The sequence below is a fragment of the Dicentrarchus labrax genome, unplaced genomic scaffold, assembly GCF_905237075.1.
Source record: "Dicentrarchus labrax unplaced genomic scaffold, dlabrax2021, whole genome shotgun sequence".
Classification (NCBI taxonomy): Eukaryota; Metazoa; Chordata; class Actinopteri; family Moronidae; genus Dicentrarchus; species Dicentrarchus labrax.
The window spans coordinates 8,312,087-8,331,835 of NW_026136717.1; the positions used below are offsets into that span (position 1 = coordinate 8,312,087).

General features: G+C 40.7%; 1 protein-coding gene across 5 annotated transcripts in view; it reads right to left on the bottom strand.

Moving 5' to 3' along the window:
- Positions 1–946: 946 nt before the first annotated feature.
- The window catches only part of LOC127379478 (protein phosphatase 3 catalytic subunit alpha), a 65,317-nt gene continuing 46,514 nt past the window's right edge, over positions 947–19,749 (bottom strand). The window contains exons 9-15 of one of the 5 annotated variants that reach the window (XM_051429113.1): positions 12,984–13,109; positions 12,215–12,286; positions 10,761–10,787; positions 9,661–9,745; positions 8,911–9,008; positions 6,109–6,138; positions 947–2,728 (exon numbers count right to left, since the gene is read on the bottom strand). In XM_051429113.1, the coding sequence (XP_051285073.1) occupies positions 2,526–2,728; positions 6,109–6,138; positions 8,911–9,008; positions 9,661–9,745; positions 10,761–10,787; positions 12,215–12,286; positions 12,984–13,109 (641 nt within the window). In that variant the 3' untranslated portion in view covers positions 947–2,525. Of the gene's footprint in view, positions 2,729–6,108; positions 6,139–6,791; positions 8,388–8,910; positions 9,009–9,660; positions 9,746–10,760; positions 10,788–12,214; positions 12,287–12,983; positions 13,110–19,749 lie in introns of those variants that run through there. The other 4 variants (XM_051429114.1, XM_051429115.1, XM_051429117.1 and 1 more) reach the window with 4 other exon arrangements.

A 19,749-nucleotide genomic window follows, 5' to 3' on the forward strand; every position in this document is an offset into this window, starting at 1 on the left:
TCAAGCTCCTGTTATTTGGCCCTCCCGAAAAAAAACAGGATGTCAGAGTTTACTTCCTTTCACTTGAGCATTGTGTTTGGTTTAGGCTGAAAAGACCAAAAGAAGGACACCTCAGAAAGCAGGGAAAAGAAGATGTTGGCTGCGTAGGTCCATTTTAGAGTTAAAGCTAGGAGAACTGCTTAAGAAAGTAGAAGTAAGCTGGATTGTTTTGGGTGGGGAAAGCTAAACCAATTCATGTAAATAAGTATAATCAAATAAGTTGATCTTTTAGTACACTCATGTTAAATTAAATTATTATTTTTTTTGAATCTTTGTAAGGGAGGAAGCCTGCAGATATTTGTCCGTACACAGGTAGGCCTGCCTGCGTAATCTTGGCCTCTTCTTTGTAGTTTAATCAAAGAAGTCACTAAGGTTGATGAAGAGGAAACACCTTTGTTGCAGATTTGCCAAGGAGCAATTTCCCATAAACATACTGGGGCCAGTTAATGGCAAATTCTTCAGTTGAAGGGGAACTTTACAAAGCAGAGCCAAAACACGGTAGAATAATATAGAGCGAACACACATCAGTGTTAGGATGATGACTCCATATGGTAGAGAGTGTGTGTAGTGATGGAAGGACCTTTAAAGCTCTCTCTCCTGCCCGTTTGAATGAAATATTGTGTCTCTATTGTTAGTCTTTCATTTCCCTGCAGGTTTGAATTACGGGCGACAGCGAGTGTGTTTCCTGTAATCTTGTTGGAAAACACACACCACCACGTAGCTCTAGAACACAGCTTTATTCACTCGCGATGCAAAAATGCCCGAAAGACTATGTGTATCATGTATTTGATTTTATTTTACATGGTTGCATATTCATTGGCGGAGGACTGTAGGACAGTCTGAGTCACACACACGCGCACACACACACTCACGCACACAGGCATACACACACACACAGGCGAAGCGGTTTTATTTCAAGTTGAAATTCATGCACATTTTTATTGAACAGTTATATAAAATACTTTTCATAGTTGCAAGTGCATGCCTCATCTGCCAACAGTTTTGAAGTTAAATTACAAAAGCAAGGCTTCATGTCGTGTAGTGAATTACTTGGGCACTTAAGCAGTTCTTAAAAAAGATCGAAGTATTTTTTTTTAGTTTCATCTTAAAGTATTGAGCAGTATCAAACCTGTAACTGATATACAAAGCAGAGTTCCAAATAATAATAGTAATAATAATCAAATTACACTTTCTGTGGCACATTTACAAAACAGAACAAAACTGATTTACCTGTTATATGACACAAACAGCTAATCATGCATTTTTGAGTTACACATGTAACCACACACCTCACAAGAATTGTCAAACATGCTTAATTGGACTGTGTGCACTTACAAGCGCAGGTTAAAAATATGATTTCTCATCCATCTTAGATAATTAAATGCTTCAATTACAAAAGAAGTTGAAGGCATAGAGCATCATGGTGTTAATTGAAAGTATGCAGGTATATCCAGTATATGTTCACTAAAGCGTAATATATTTCAAAACAGGCCTCCGCAGCCAAGGTATTCAGATTTTCTATTTCCTTTGTTTGATTTTTATAAAACATGCATAGGCAGACACTTTAAGTTTATTGTATTCTTTTTTTTACACAATATAGGTTCTCTATTCTTACTTTGTTCGCAATACTTAAAAAGAGAAAAATTAACACTCAATTCCAGCAAGCCACAATAAATCTACCCCCCCTTCCAAAAGAGACAAAAAATAAACATATTTGCAAATGATAGATAGGTAAATGTAAATTCCAGTTATGAAACTCAAGAAAATAGGTATTCATTACCGAGTTATTTAGCCATTATACAGAAAAATCAGGTCAAAGCACACACCAAAAGAACCTGAGGTAAGCATAATATGTACAAAACCATAAAACGTTCCATTATTTGGCATTTCGACAACATTGCAACATTCTTTTTAAGACTGCCTAATTAATTTCAGAGCTATTTTATAAGAGTAGCAAAAAAAAAGTTATCAATAAATAGTCCTTATTTAGTTTGTACACCCTTATATGTTAAAAACATTATCTCATGTTCTGTCCTTTTTAGTGCTGTATTTTTGTAAACGTACAATAGTTAGTAAGAAGTTACACGACTTTCCATTTCGGTGTAAATGAGCAAGGGTCTTTCAAGGAAAAAAGAAAATAAATCACCTTTAAGATGTCTCTATCCCTCTCTCTCTCTCTCTCTCTCTCTCTGACATACTGTGGTATGGTGGAGAATCAAGCACAATAAAGGCCTGACCGTTCAGAAATGTGAACCGGCAATAACTTAGCAGATTTGACTATGAACTAATATTTTGAAGGCATATCCAAAGACTAGCAAGTGAGATGTCCCCCCAGTGTGAGCCATAGATGCCTCCCCCCTTCCGCTCTCTTAACACTCCCCATCCTTTTACTATTTCACCCTTTGCCCCTTTTCTGTGGTGGCGGGCCGTAATGAGGCTGGGGGCGGGGCAGCCCCGTTGGCCAAGGTGGTGCCTGCTGCAGGCCTTCACTGGATGTTGCTGCCACTGCTGGTGCTTCCCTTGGCGTCTGTGCCGTTGGTCTCCGAGGACAGGGCCTTGTTGAGGGAGTTGAGACTGGCGTCGGAGGGCAAGGCGTCTCGTCGCGGTGGCATCCTCTCGTTTATGCGGTCCAGGCCCTTCGCCTCCTCGAAGCTGGTGATCTTGTGCTGGGGCGAGAAGCCTTTGATGGCTGTTGAGATGCAAGACAAAAGGGGGAGAAAAAAAAGAGGAGAGATCAGGAGCGATTTTAGAGGGGGGAGACTCAATGATTAAAAGAATGGGGTCACACTCGCTCACATTCAACCAACACATCACCACATTTGGCTTATCTTTGGTTTGGTCTTGGTTCATAGAATTGTTGTGACAAAAAACTTGTTTAGCTGAGAAAGCGACAACATAAATACTGTATCTGAGGAGCTGTTGGCTAATTCAACTGCAAGTCTTCCATGAACAATGAGTAACTGAAGGGCCTGCTAACACTAAGGATAACTGCATGGTGCTGATCCCTGAAGAGCTGGCTTTAAGAGGAACAGATCAGACGTTTTGAAAAATGTTTATTCTCTATCTTACATGGAGTTGGATGAGAAGGTCAATTTGCTTAGCATGCTAGCATGACTCTGTCTTAATCCTTATCTGCCTACAAGAACCTCTGAAGCTCATTCATTATTACGTTTAAATTGAATCAGTACAAAAAACCCCCCCCAAAAAACAAAACAATTTGTGACTTTTGTTTGGTAAGTAATTTTAACACTTTGCTGGATGTTAGTTAAGCTAAGCTAAGCTAAGCTAAGTTAACCAGCTGATGACTGTACCCTTATACTGAACAAACATATGTCAGTGGTATCGATCTACTCGTCTTACTCTATGAGACAAAGTGAATAAACATATTTCCCAAAATGTCGACTTATTCCTTCAACGGAACATAAAAACTGTAAGTGTGATGCGACACAAATCTGTACTATTTATAAGGCTGAACCGGTGATAGAACTGTTTAAATGTGTTCGATTTTTAATGGACAGCAGCATATATTGTACAGCATTATTTACATATTGATCATTTAGAATGTTAAGTGGTTCGATAGCAGATGGACAATTAATATAAAAAAGGATATCTCATTTTATGAAATGACAACACATTAACACCATTTATCAAAAGTTTCAAAATTATATAACTGCACAGACAAAAGGATTAAATAATCCTTCTAAATCTATAGCGGGTACTCCTGGTATCAGGGTCAACAGGTTTTCATTGTGCCATAAATCCATGCTTTAATCAGCATCTGTGAAAATACATCTATAATACTGGACCATCTAATGGCCATGTTGTACTGCCATTTAGTATCATTATCTTAAATACTGTATGCACTTTGCAAAAGATATGAGTTAAAATATGGATAATATTAAAGAATATTTTGACTCGGGCACATTCCAGAACACCTGAGGACCCCAAACATCCAGATCGCCCCATCACGTCACAGATTAAAAAACGACAATAGGGAGGAAGGAGAATGATCAAAGAGACAAAAAAGAACGAGGGGAGAAAAAAAAAAACACTGGAGTGGAGCCCACTGAGACATTCACTTCCACAGAATAGAACCACGTTGAGACTGAGCTCACGTACAAAGACACTACAGAGGTACTTGGGGTGCCAACGACTTGTTAAGTCTGCTTGGAGCATGCAGCAATTAAGGGTTCACTGAAGTTTATGAGGGGTGGAGGTCACAATATTTAGACTAGAGTTAAATGAAAACAAGATCAATTCAATTAAACTGAATAATGCAATTTGAAGAAAAAATTACTTTTATTCAAATACCACTGAAATGAATAAAATCAGGCTGATTTGATACAATGTTATCACATTTGTAAGCTCAACGCTGTTTTATTCAATTCAATGGGACATTTCTACATTATAATTCCAATATTCAGCTTGATCGAGTTTCATTTCAGCCCATTTTTAACTACAAAAAGTTGAAGATTTTGTTACTTCCACCATTCATAAAGACTGGGGTCTTAATGGTGATAAAAAACTATGATTGCAAAGACGATGACCCTTTACTAGAATGAGTGGGGGCATCATTTTAGAGGACAATTTGGGGAGCGTGGAGATGGGTAGCGTAGTTGTGTTGCTGCATAGCACAGGTCAGACACAGGTTATTAGCAGCTCACAGGAAAGAACACGACACAGCAGGGCCACAGAGGATCCACATGGAGAGAAAAGCAGAGAAGTGTCTCGGCACTACAATGGACTGTCCTCTATGGGGCTAAAGAGGAAATACTGGACAATTCCAACGTAAATAGCAGCTGGCAAACTACTATTTAGCTCGCAGTTGAGGTTGTTCTTGCGCCAAAGGCGATGTAAATCAAAATGATTTTAGGGAGAATCCAATTTGGATTTCAAAGCCTCTTGTGGAGCGTTTGTCTCTACTAATTCAGATTCAACTCTAAAGAAAACTGCAGTAGTATTATATTAATACAACAGCAACAACAATGCACAACTGCTTTAGTTGTTTCAAAGGGGAAATACCATTATGAGCTTTCATAGCAAGACTTCACAGCATTGTGTGAGGGCAGAGCAGGAGGTACACAATCTCAGAAAGTAAGAGATAAACCAGAGTAAAATTAGGATGTTAAGTGATTTAAATTAAATACTTGTTTGTTCAAGGTACTCCCCTCAGGAAAACTTTAAACAGCTGAAGAAAGGAGAACAAGTGTAACCTACCACACAACTGATTACTGTCTCTGTGACTGAAAAGTCTGCTGATTCCTTCTGTAAATTTCTTGACAAGATCTACCAAATGCTGCATTCGGGATACTGTAGCCCGAACTGACTGGATTATTGAGGCAGAATTTTAAAATGTTTTTGTATTATTTCTGTGACAACATTTTTTTGTTACTTATCAGCCAACATATATACTGCTACGATAAGCTACTATAAGCCAGTATACGGGTCAGGCCAATTTAGCGGTCTAGCTCTACAGGATACATTATACTGGTCTAGTCGGTGCCTCTGATATCTGGTAAAAGCTCAGTGCAGCTGCCAGGTGACCTGATGATCATATATTTACACCTCCCACATTATGTGAGTGTGAATGTGCATTTCCTCAAGTGTAATCTCTATCCTGAACCAGAATAGTCTGATAATGTTTTGTATGAAAGATGCATAAACGGTGATATTTACCATATAAACTGGTATTATACCATGTTGTTTAGACTAGCAAAAATATAGTCTTGAAAACTAATATTATTATTTTTAATAAATGAATAAATGAATAACCTGCAGACTTCTGGGAAAAATTACATGTAGAATTTGCTTTGCTCTCACTCAAAATCACAGTTTGATCTCTGTGATTTTGAAATCTGTGCTATGAAATCCATTCCCCTTTAAAACATTTGTGACCACAGGATTTCCTAATTACTTACTCCTTTTTCTCTGTTAATACTATGCCACATTTTGTTAGCCCAAACACCCAACACACTCTATTCAAGCACCAGCGAGATGGATGAAAACCCAGCGGAGCCCCCTGTCTATTGCCATGAAAAGCAACAGAAGAGGGCAGCCAGACCCATTTACCTTCGTCAGCCTCAATAGCTTCAATAGTAGCTGAAGAGAAGAAGAGGGGGGTTGCAAAACGAATGAGAGAAGTGAGCAGAGGAGTTCATTTGGTCCCAGGAACAAGTCAATGAGCAGCAAAGACAGCCAATGCCGACAACAAAGGTTAACGTCATCTCCACATTATATGACAAAGGACACATGGATGTTAGCAAAGAGGGGAGAGGAGGAAGAGGAGTGGGGTGAGCCTTAGCTTTTTGATGAGTTCCAGATCTGTAAAGGGAAGGTGACACATGTTTGTGGCAGAGAACGACCTCATGGAGAGGATTGCATCTTTGAGGTAACTTTGAAAAAGTTAAAGGAATCAATGCAGTGATAGAAAAAAAATGAATACTGCAGGGACCAACACTGATAGCAAATACAACATGATAAAGCTGAATATATATTAGTTCTTTTCTATTACATGAATAAGAGCATACATGGAGGAAGGAGAGCTGAAAGAGGACGAATGGAAAACAGGGATAAGATTTGTGCATGTTGTTGCAGGTTTTATGGCTTATTTATTAATGTAAAATCGAAGCGCTGGAGACGCATGGAGCAGTGTTACTGTTGTGTTGTGGGCAACATGAAGCAGCATCTGGAACTGCAGGATTAGCATCTTTTGATATGAAATATCAAAAAAGTGCTGGCTTACGTTTGTGAAGTGTGGGGGGTGGGGGGACCTTGGTATATTAACCACTTACCAATTTTCTTACAGTCATCCTTGAGATCATAAATAAACAACCAGTACAAGTGTGTAAATCAGCTTTACACACAGACAGGGATGAGGCAGGAGGTGGCGGCAAAGTAACGCTTTTACAGTACTGAAGACTACAGAACATACTATTATGAGGATGAGAAAAATTACAAAAAGGCACGAGAGCAACAGACTTTAAACAGAATGGTAGATGGAGTCAACATTACAGTAGAAGCACACTGACGTCTGCCTAAAGGAGGGGAGCAATGTGATTCTACCAATGTTGCAACAGGAATCTCTAAACATCACTCTACCTTCACTGGGGTTCTCTTTAGTGTCAGCTGCTTCAAAATGGCTTAAAAACAAATGCACTCCAACTTCCATATTCATATACATTATTCCTTAGGACCACCATTGTTATGCAGGTCTTAGCAGGAACACAATTCTAGTGGTTTAAACCCCAAAAAGAGTTATTTGCTTATTACTTAATGCACCCCTGAATGTAAAATGAATATAAAAGTACTGCTGTCTTTTCAGCATCCCATCCCATGAGATACATTGAATTGCCAACTGTGTCCAGATGTTATTCCGTTCCAATCTGGTCACTTCTCCTCCCACAGGAGGTCACAAATCTAAACTCAAAGGGCAATTATAAACAAGCCCAGTTCAGAATTTGTGCACTGTGTGCAGTTGACCAATATTCTGTTACATGATCTGCGAATTTCATACGTTAAAGCTTAATCTGAGGGCTATTGGCCTTTTAAGTGAAACAATATGACGATGGGAAAAATAACACTTTCTTAAAAATGAAAAGCTGAATTCATAAGCAATAAAACACACTCTTGCTCAATTCCATATACTTGTTTGAGTTTGCTGCCAAAGCCAAAGCGTCTAGCGGCTAACGTTAGCAAACTTTAAGTACACTGCTGCATAACAGAAAATATGGAAACAGTTCACTGACATTATGACTCTACATTGTGATTCTTGTAAATGCACTAGAACACAGAGTAACTATGCTCATACTCTGTTAACTATGGTGGCTTTAAAGTAAAAACATACCTATTCTTATAAAGAGATGTTTTACTTTTTAATGTTAAACCTTACTTTATGAAAGTGCTAGCTGATGTTGGGTGAGAACCTGTGACAGGAGAGGGAAGTTGTCTGGATTTCTGCTTTATGTTGTGAATGAAAAGGCAGACAGCAACTATCCCCCTTTCATTCACAGTTGGTCGTGTCAATTCCAATTCATCCTTTGAATCACAGAGAGTCCCGTCTTAATCCGGACGGAGCACTGCTGAGATCCACGACTAGCACTCAAATGGACAATAAAGTGACCATTGTCTGTCAGGAGTCTAAGTTAATTTGAAGTGTTTATAAATGCGTTTTCCAGAAAGCCTTTACTTTACTTTACTTCCTCACTGCAGCAGCTTGTCAAACTCATTAAGGGAGTGTTTGGAATTCAACATAAGAGGGTGAAACTGAACTCTAAACTTGTCTCACAAAAACGAAAGGAAATAAAAATAACACAACAGAATACTTGCACAACCGATTATACCTGCAGTTTCTAGGGAGAAAAGAGAAAGAAAAAGATACAGGTAATATTTGAGATAAAACCAGTGGAATACAGAAAGAGACGGGGACGGGAAGACAGGGTATTAATGCGAGACATCAGGAGGGAGACACATTAGAGAAGACAAAGGGACAAAGAAAATCTATTGAATCTGAATCTGGCATTGTTTGGGTAGAGGGGATTGTGTAGGAAATATAACTTGAATATTAACTACATTAAAACTAAAAGAGAGCTACATAGAGCAGCTGTTATAGCATAGTCATATATAACTAAACATGCAGTATAGAAAGGATACTGACTCAAGTTGCCAGAAACATTTAACTACACTTACAGTATTACTCTGAGGCAGCAATTTCAATTTCCAGGACCATCAATAAGGGAAAAAGGAAGGAGTCCCCTATACACTGAGCTAGCATTTTATTCAGGGTATTGCTGTGTAAGGGGAATTTATGTGTGTGTGAGAATCCGTACTGGGGGCCGAAGCTGGGGGTCTCAGGGTACTTGGTGACAGTCTTACCATTCTGCAGCTTTTCTTTGCCACCGGACAGCACTCCGCTTGGTAGCATGCCTGTTGGGGTCAGTCCCTTCAGTGTCAGCACACTCTCACTCTCCTCTCTGAAATATTAACACAGAAATATACACATTATTTACGAGGTATTATTTCCTTGTCGTTCATTTTATTTTAAAACATTCAGTTTGTCTTCGTGTTTTAGCCAAGCTAATAACTACTAAACTAACTTTTTTGGCCACTTGGAGGAAGAGGAACAAGCTGAAAATACAAGATTGACACAGTATCACCTTATAAAGTTAATATAGCAAACTTGTCAGCAGCTACTAATTTACACATCTGGCAGTTGCAACACTAGCATTCATTAAGAATTAGTTTTCTGACCACCTGGAGAATCAAAGTCCAACATTCACTTTCTTTTTAGCTCCTGTATGGTCTCCACCAACAGCTGAGAGGTATATCTGGCTTTTTAGCAACTACGTGTTCCACTATGTTCACAAACTAGTCACTAACTTTGCCTCAGGAACGTTGTGTACAGAGTTGATGAGAGTGGTGAGAATGAACCACAACAGTAAAGCTGCTGGCATACAAAAACAATGCTACAAACCACACCTTTCACATAACACAAAGTCATTGATTGTTCATATAAAAAAAATGAATTAGGGCAGCTTTAAATATTCCGTTCAATCTCTTGTAATGTAGTAGAAGGTAACAGGACAATGGCAAATACAGCTCACACGGTTGTTCATGTTTGCATACCTGAGCACAGAAAATACCCTGGCCATCTTGCCAATGGCACGGATCTTGTTGCGGATGACCTCCTTACGGGCAGAAGCTGTGGCACCTGGGGGTGGGGGGTCAGAGGTCAGCTACAGTCATACAAACTGTGACTCATACACACTACACCATGTCCTCGGGAAGTGCCTGCATTGTCTATGCTCGGTGTGTATGTTTCACTCTCTAATTGCTTCCTATCATATCATTTAGTACATGTGCCAAGTCTTTTGGACTATTAGTTTTATCTAGAAGTGCATCAGGCAAACACAATGCAAACACAATGTGGTTATTAAAGCCTGAAGTTCAGATCATACAAAATAGTTTGAATCCATCCACACATCACAACAACTGAGTAATTCTCAGCATTCAGTGCATCCATGCTGTCTCTCTAACTGAAGGCCCTTTAACTCCTACATACTATTTTGCCCAAGGTTGTACTTAAACATTTTAAACCTTGTTACATCATCTATAAATGGACTGGTCCTTGTCCAAACATGTTCAATGAGCACACTCTATATGAATTTTCCTGAGCTGTGTTTTGGTTGCGGAGACTCAAACAGGATTTTTCCTGGACTGGAAAACAAAACTTTGTTTAAAGAGACCCTTTTGCAGAATAACAGTTTCAAGGCCCCAGGGAGCCGGCTTGGAAAATGCATGAGTATGTAGGATGGAAATGGAGCTGATGTGTGGTGAAAGGCTGGGTAAAGGAAAGAGCTGACGGTCCGATGTCTAGTTTAACACTCTTCCTTGGTTGAATACACCATTATTACTTATTGATCCCTTGTATTGGCCCTGCTTATTCTAATGTGTGCAGCAAATATATTAATTTAGGAAATGACCAAATTCTTTTCTTCATGTGTCAGATTTGGCCTTAGCTGAAGCAGGCGCATGTAACTGTAATATTAGTGACACATCTGCGTGAAAAACAATTAAAATGAGATCAGTACAAAGACTCAGTAGTAGTAGTGTTAGAAGGTACTTTGAAAAGCCACATTAGTTGACAGACTTCTGAAACGCAGAGAGCAGGCACCGGCCAAAAGTCTATCTACCTCTGCACACACCATTATGGCTAATGTTTGTACCTTTTTTGGGGGGATATATTAGCTGTCCTTCTCATGAAACACCCCCAGAAGAGAAGACAAGAGAAAGGACAGAGAGATCAGTGGATGGCTGAAGAATGAAAGAGGAGGGGGCGGACGGCGGAATAAGAGGCAAGAAAGCAAAAGTGTAAAGAAAAGCGATGCCTTGAACACAAAACTCTGGAAAACATAGAAAAAAGAAATTAGATGAGGTAAACCAAGGTAGTGACAACATCACAGCATGAGAGAGAGAGAGAGTGGAGAGGAGAATGCAAAAAATATGTGAAAAAGTGGTGAGATTTGAAATATCAACATAATGGCAATTGGAAACTATGGAAACAATAGCAGATAAATAGCAGGGCAACTTAATCCCAAAAGGATTATCAGAGATTATAAAGGGCACAGAAAAAGGAGATCATGAGTGAGAAAGAGAAAGGAAAGAACAATCCAAATGTCAACATAGTGAAAATTAACAAAATATATGAGTGGGAAAAAAGAAAAGAAATGAGCTTAAGGGGAAACAGAAACGTTAAAGTGATGGCAAGGACACGTGAAAACAAAGTGGAACAACTAAAAGCACTGAGTTAATGAGTTGGTGGAGAATGATGAGATGTTAAAAGCCAATTATTGTGAGGGACTCTTCAGTGTATGAGTTGTGCCACGGTCCAAACCAAAATAAAACTATAACATATTTATATTCCCTGATTACTTATAAGCCAATCATCTGAATCTAATTCCAATGAAAGTGAAGGAACGGGTTCCATTTAAAGGCTATAGAAAGTTTCAATTCTTGATATCTGGCGACATCCTGACACTCCACCCCTGGGTGCTGTTTACTGAGTCAAACTGTGTGCATCAGTAAACACAAAGAGAGAGAGAGGATGACGAGGGGGTGAGGGAAGGACTGGTGAGATAATTTCCTGTTTGGTGGTAAGGGGTGGGGCAGGCAGAGGGGAAACTGGTCATCTCATCGTAGATAAGCTGTTACCCGGGATCAAACAGATGACTACAACTTGCCACTATTATACGTGGGTAAAAAGCATGAATAGTGTATGACTAACTGCTGTTTGAAACCAAGAGGACATGCTCTACAGAACAAATCACCTCCAAAAATTGTATTTACAGCATTCAACACTTTTAAGGCCTCAAATTTTATGTTTTTTGATTTTTCTTAGAATTTTTGCTGATACCCTGAGCATCTAAAGGAAGTATATTCAAACTGCTGAAGGCAATACAACAATTATTCATATGAGTAAAAACACAAGGAATTTTAGGAGATTTTGTGTGTGTGTGTGTGTGTGTGTGTGTGTGTGTGTGTGTGTGTGTGTGTGTGTGTGTGTGTGTGTGTGTGTGTGTGTGCGCCTCTGGTGCTCCTATAAGCAGAGGACTCCCTCTAGTGGAGCTAAGGAAAACTGCAGTGAGAACTGTTGTGGTTGCCGCCTGTCTAATGTGCTTACCGTCCAGCTCCTCGTCAGTCGTCAGCTCATCATTGGAGCAGATGCTCAATACGTTCACCAGCATCTCAGTCACTGTGAAGAAATAAGAAAAGCATATTCTCTTACAGGCCAATTTGTGAGTAATCTTCATCTGCAAGTGTTCAGCCTGGTTTTTAAGTGTGTCTGGGGAAGGCGTTCAGCCACAACAAGTCATGTGGTGCTAGTTAGACAGACAAAGATTGACCTGAGCGACCCCTCCATTCACATCCAGTGAGCAGTGTCCATCTGTGACCTTGCAACACCGCTAGGAATGGCCCTGTGTGGAAGGGTCACACCCAAAATGGGCTTCCTGGAGTGAGTGCGTCAGTCATAGTTATGTGTGATTCATTGACACAGATGTGTCACAGACATGACAGTGGGGTACCCTAAACTCAACAAAACCAAATGCATGGAACTATCTTCAAGGCAGTGAGAGAATGCAGAACTCTGCTCATGTTTCACTGACTTGGACTAGTGCTAATTTACCTTTTTAATTAGCATGTCAAACTAATTTAGTAACTTTCCAAGCAAATCTCCGGGTCATAAATCATGTGTAGTAGTAAGTATTGTATTTATGAACTATAATTTACTATACTGCACTGAGTGTGTCTGTGCTACATTTCTTGAGATTCAGGAAAGTGAATGTTCATTATAACTCACTGGTGCAAACAACATTTGGTAAAACTGCTTGTACTCGATGTTCTCATTTCATGTTACATCAAAAGCATACTGAGAGTGTATGCGTGCTCACCCTTCTCCCCGACGAAAGGCAGGGACCAGGTGAAAACGTCCATGAAGTTGGGCAGCCAGTAAGGGTGAGGTGAGCAGTTGAACTGTCGGATGTTCATCACGTTGTTCTCGTACTTCAGCACCGCCGCTGGAGAGGGTGAGAAAAGACGAGGGAGGGAAATGAAATTCTGCTTTGTCTCTGGTTCCCAGATACATTATCTAGTTTGCACTGATTCACTCTACATCATGGTTTTGCGGTATGATCATGTCACAATAAAATTATATATAAATGTTTGACAATGCTGAGTGATTCTCCTTATTGTAACGTGTGTATTAAATTATTGAAAATGTATTTTCTTCTTATAAACTCTCAGATAGTACACAGCAGTCTGAAATCAGGATTTGAGTCCATTCTTCTACAGACCAAGAAAAAGCATCAGTTGTTATTAAGGTCAGGGTCCATTACCAGCCTCCATTCTGTTCCCAACCACCACTTAGAAATACTGTGTGGCCTCAGCAGCTTGTACATACATAGCCCTTTGTTAGCCCACCGAGGAGAATTACCTTCAAAGTACTCTATAGTACCAAGAAACTAGGATGGTCGTTGGAGAATACCAACATCTGAAGAGCTAACAGGTTACACATTAAATGAAAATATCCCAAAACTGGTTAGAAGGATTGTTTTAGTAATAAAATGCTCCATACTATTGAAAGATATTATTGTCTATTCTAATTTATTAAACTGGCATTTTGTTTGTCGGTCTGTTAAACCATTCCAAGAGGGGCTGAATCCTTTCTTCTCCAAGTATTAAATGGAACAATACCATACTAATAAACACTTTGTAATGTGAAAAGTCTCTGGGTGTTTTTGTTATTTACCTTTCTTGGTTAATGATTCATTAGCTGCAGGTGCTGTGCAGACTCGTGACTAAACAAAGCTCCATTTGGCTAAAAAACTAGTGAGAAAAGTGTTAAGTGGCCAAAACGCTGAACACTGAACTGTAGCCTGGATGTAACCCAAGATTTTGTCAGACGCTGTCAGTCAACCTCTGGGTGATGACAGTGAATCAAAGGATCCAGTATAAACTACCTACACAAAGACATTTTAAGGTGATGTATCACTATCACCATTTATTTGTCAATCTCTCACTCTGACACAAGGGCTAATATATATGCAGAAATGCAAACTAAGATGTGCAAATTGTGGTCCGTAAACTGCACAAGCATCAAAATGAAGGCAGCCAGGGTTTGGGGATGAAAAAAAAAAAAGATCAATCCCCATTTCCCCCCTCTGGAACATTTCCTCTGTGTATTGATTACTGCCCACAGTTGGTGAAACATGTCTGTCATCACAGAAACACATGGCTCAGCATTTGGGCGCTATGAGGCTGAGCACTTTTCATTAATTAACAGAAAGCCATCAATTTAGGAGGAGGGAAGGAGAGTAGCCAGAGACAGGAAGCTAAGTTAATGATAGGCAATGCATGGACATAATAGCAATGAACTCTGTATGATGACCATTTTCCAGGCTATCTGACATAGAACTATGAGATGCAACTGCTTACTTCTACTGGCCTTCTTTTGCCATCATCAGCGTGTCCCTTCTTATGCTGCTTCAAATGCTAAAATATATCAAAATCTTTGTGCTGTGTCATTTTAAGAATTTAGCTAGCTAGCAGTGACTTCCTTTCTCCGGTTGCCTGGCCACCTCACAATGACAACAAAACTCAAAGGGATCCATGGAGTAGTCCGCCACGCAACCCCCTTTAAATTATTTAAGCAGTTATATTAATCATGTGATCACACAGTGGAGACTGCAGTGGGTGTGGGTAGGTTGGTGTTCACAGTAAGGGTGAGGAAGGGGAAGCAGAATAAAAGTAGCAAAACAAATAAGCTGTGTGTTGTGTGATAAATCAGTCATGTTACAGTAGAAAAAGAAATACTATTTGCAACCAATTTCAACCCCCAGAATGCATATACAGAATATCTCTTTGTGGCGTATTCAGTATATCAGTTTATTTTACAGAATGCCTTATCATAATCACATGGTCTCTGTGTACTGCTGACATAGAAACCACCTCCCAAACACTGACCACAGTATGCCCCATGTGACCTCACCCATGATTAAGGCATAGTGTGAACGTGGGTGCTGAGGAAAACATGAGAGCTGCCAAACATAAATATATCCAAGCTATATAGAGGCTCCAGCCTCTCTCTTACATGAAGCCAGTCTGGTGGCCCAGATCTGGAGAAAGCGGACACCGTGCCTGGGTTACCATGGGGGACTTTCCTGCCTCGGCCTCTCTTGGGTCGGGAATAGCAAGTCATCAAACCTGGCATCCCAAGCAGCTATAACCTCGGTTGCAACACAAATCGGGTCAGAAAACATCCTGCTAGGCTGGGGTTTGCCTCAGTGTGTGTGTGTGTGTGTGTGTGTGTGTGTGTGTGTGTGTGTGTGTATGTATGTGTGTATAATCAATGAGGCACGGTAATGCATATAGTGCAGTAACTATGCAATCAAAGTGGTCCCTTAAGTATTGCAAAGCATTACATTCCACTGCCGTCACCTCTTTTTCCCAGGCTGCACAAATGAACACACACACATCCTCCAACACAAACAGGAAAATCTCCTGCAGAGGAACATCCATATACCGTATAATTAATGTGGCATTATTATCAATATCAGCAAAATGCAACTACACTGTCCAATAAGAAAAGCATTGTATTACTCTGACAGACTGCACTTAGATGGACGCTGGGGGTGTTTATGCGTGTGCGTCGGTGTGCATGAAAGCAGTCGCACGCGTGGGCAGGCGTTGCATAAACATCACATACTGCATAAACATGGTCCAGGCACTTGATTGAATGCAGCCATGGAAGCCCTGAGGGAAAAAGGCAGAGTGGGGGAGAAGGTCAGCTCCCCTGCCGTCGCTCCTTCAAATCCGATTCCCTTTAAAGGAACATAGACACCCGACAACCTCCCCTGTGCGAAAACAAAACAAAACATGCTGGTCGAGCTCCGGGTACAAGCAGGTCAAGGCCCACTTTTAGTTTTTTTTTGGGGATATTTCATTAAAGATGCAGATGAGGGTGACAGGAGCAGCACTTTGCTTCCATATAATCAGAACATGCTTTACTACAAATGCACAATCATATGCAAAGCTAGTTCTGATACAGCAGGAGGGTGCAGCTCTTGTGGCGACCAGCTGTGAGTTCTGTGTTTAACTCCACTGCTAAAATTAACTCAGCATGACAGCCACTAGATGTCTCTGCTGCTCTGGTGGTGGTTCACAGGGTAGCTGAGGCCAAGCCTGCTGCCACGGTAACACAGATATTGCGAGGTGACGCCCGCTCATTAATTATTCATAAGGGAGTGCCTTGAGCTGGTTTCCCCGGTAACGTGGACTGTTAAATCTGCTTTGAGATGAGGGGGAGATTCCCACTGTTCTGACGCTTAATGCTGACTGCATATCTGTCTCTAAGGCCTCTTGTATCAAGTTCCACTGGATTAGTATTCCATGCCAACCGTTTAGACCTTCTCGGGCCATTACATTCAGTGCTCTGCTTCCATTAGATGTCAGACATGGGGAACGGTAGGGACTGAACGTAGTCCATGTACAGTTGAACAATGCTTGAATGGTATCTCGTTTATTTTCAGTTAATAAATTAATGAGGCCATTTAAATAACTCCCATCTTTAATGTCCATGTTCACACAAGGATAGGATTGGGACAAAATACCTTGTCATGCATGACAAATACGGCTGCTGAAATAAGATGACAGGTACGTTTGGACTTCCCACAGTCTTCCATAATGGATGGATATTTTAATGTGGAAAAGAAATTTCAACTCAAAGTCCACTTACTAGATTTTTCTGGAGATTTCAACCACATCCCACAGACTTCCTCAGTGGATGGAGATGGTTTTTGATTCCAAACTATTTTGGTCTTAAAGAAACATCTTAATTCAAGTTCCACTTATTGGCTTATTTGGAGCTTTAAATTGCATCTCACGGTCTTCCTCAATGGATGAGGGAAGCTTTTGATTTCAAAATATTTTGGTTTAAAAGTAAAAATATCTTGAAGGTTTTCAATGGTTTCAATTTCAAATTAATGTGGTTTGGAGAAAAAAAACATCTTAACTCAAAGTCCACTGACTAGCTTTATCTAGTTTTTCCAACTACATATCATTGTCTTCTCCAGGGGAGTTTGCACACTCCCACCACTGACCCGTAACTGAGCACATAATATACTCTAATGAGGTTTAGATCCCAGCCTGGTCTAGCATTACGTTATTCGTTTTTCTTGTTTGATGCAGCATGAAAAGTTCTGTAACTTAACCATGTTTACAGAAAACTGAAGGGAAGCCCAGCAATGACCAGAGTGATAACAGATGGGTGGGCATCTGCAGCCAGGGATACTCTTCTCGCTGGCACTTGTGACGAAGGGGAAAAATGAATTCCCTGCTGTGCTGGCGTCATCACTGCCCTAACTTCCATCCTGCTATTTATTCCAGTGGCAGGGCCAGGAGCCAATCACACCACTCCATTTCCTTTCTCTTCAAATCACCCCTCTCTACTACCTACCAATCAGCACATAACCGCAGGCAGGAAACGGTGTAAAAAGTGAACCCTGTCTAGTTGACCTGGGATTGAACCAGAGAGATGTACTGACCCCTTCCTCTTGGCAACAGCACATTCCTCTTTTTTAAAATTTTTTATTAATTCAAGTTTCCACTCCATCAATCCATTCCTGTTTCCACCTCATCATCAAACAATAACACAAGAAAAGATGAGACATTAATAGGTATAACAGGTGTGAAATGGATCCAACCCAACCGATCCTTCACCGTCTTGGGGTGAAATAAAAAGATTAGCGTCAACAGTGTTGGCAACAACACTGTCATTTTGCTTTCATTCCACCCAAGCGCTATAACCATTAGGATTCAGTTGTTGGCTTTCGGGACCAGTCAATAATGATGCAGCAGAAAACATTCCATTAATACAAAACCGCAAGCAATCTCTAAAGTGTGTAACTGCCAACTGACCCCCCCCCCCCCGCCACCCTCCTCTCCATCTCCCTCTCTTCACAGCAGTCACTTCAGGACTCAAACAGTGGAAGCTCAAAGAGTGAAAACTGCTAAATCACTGCTGCTGTTTTCATTTAACATAGCTCCTCCACTGGCAGCTCAGGGGTGCAGGGGTCAGCGCTGCGATGGACAGCTGGTCAACGGCTGACACTTACTGCAAAGCCAACAGTTGCCATGAGTAAAAAAGGGAGTGATGGGTGGCATCTTGAAGCTAGACTTTATCTTTATAGAATCGCCTTCTGAGCATCATTCATGTGCAGACTGTCCTGACTCAGCTACAAGTTCAATTTATGTCTGGTGGAGGAGTATTTCTTCGCCTATTTGCCGTGCCTCATAGATATCCTCCGCCTCCTCCTCTATGACAGAAGGCCCCCAGCGTAGAGAAGTCTCATTGGTTAATCTGGCCAACTCCCAGCACGATATTGATGGAACCTGCTGATGCCTCCTCCCTCCCCTTAAAGATTTATGTGCCCACTCGATTGGCCATCAATCACGGGACATGCTCTGTGGGCTCCAAGCTCCAGCAAGAAGCTAAGAGCAGACCAATTCATTACAGAAGCCTTGGTTCTACCGGGGGAACCCCACCCACATGACTGATTAGAAGAGCATCAACAGGACGGATAGGGCTGTATTGGTTGGTTGTGACTGTTCTGTGGAATTGTGTAACTGTGGGGGGAAAACACATCAAGCAGAGTCAAGTAATTGATTGATAAAGTGAATTGGGAACCGAGTAATTACATAACCAAAACTTAAGAGCTTCAACATAAAAACTGTGGCAGGACCTTTTGCTTGAGGGATGTTTATTTGCTTCGAAATTGCTCTCTTTCTCTACCCTTATATTTGTATTTTAAGCCAAAGATCTATCTTGCGATGGATTTAGCCAAAAGTGTGTCTCATTTTCAAGGAGACAGTGAGTAATGACAGAAATAAAGAACATGTAGTCCCTGCAAGGTACGGTCTATCTGTGTGCCTAAACGAAGCCAGGTCTAAAAACAAACACAGAGTAATGTTTTTCTTTCTGATAAACACACTTGCTCGGAGAGGCATTTTATCGGCTGAAGGTCAGGCAGTTGCAGCTAAGACCAGGGTGCAGACCAAATCATTTTAGATCCTTTGACTCTTCCGTAGTGAGCTCAAGAGGTGCAAATGATTTGCCAGGCAAATGGATTGCCAAAACGAAAAAAAAAAAGCGCCTGACATTTTTTTTCTCTTTGTTTGTTTGTTTGTATTGAATTGACTGTGAGCCCTAGGAAGATTAGTTGGCATGGAACAAATGGGGTCCTAATAATAAACAACAAACCAGACAGGCAAACTGCCACGCTGTTTCTTGACTATCCTTATGGTGCAGGGAAGGAGGCATGGAGGCAGCTCATGCGGAAAAGAGTAAACAAATGCAGCATAATCTCAGATCAAAGAAACACACCTGCAAATGGGACAGAAAAAACAAAAAAGGACAGTCTTCGCTCCCTTGTGCAATATACTCTTACCAGCAGCACTGCAGTATAAAACTGTTATGGAATTTCATCACGAGAGAAATTGCAAAACAGTGTGCACCAGCACCATCGCTCTTTCCTTCCCATTTCCATTTCCTGCGGTTTGCCTACCACCGCCCCCACCGAAACATGCCCCACACAGCCAAGGCAGATACTGTCTGTTCTCCGGGGAAAAGTGCTGACTCATAGCACAAAGGCAAGCCTATCT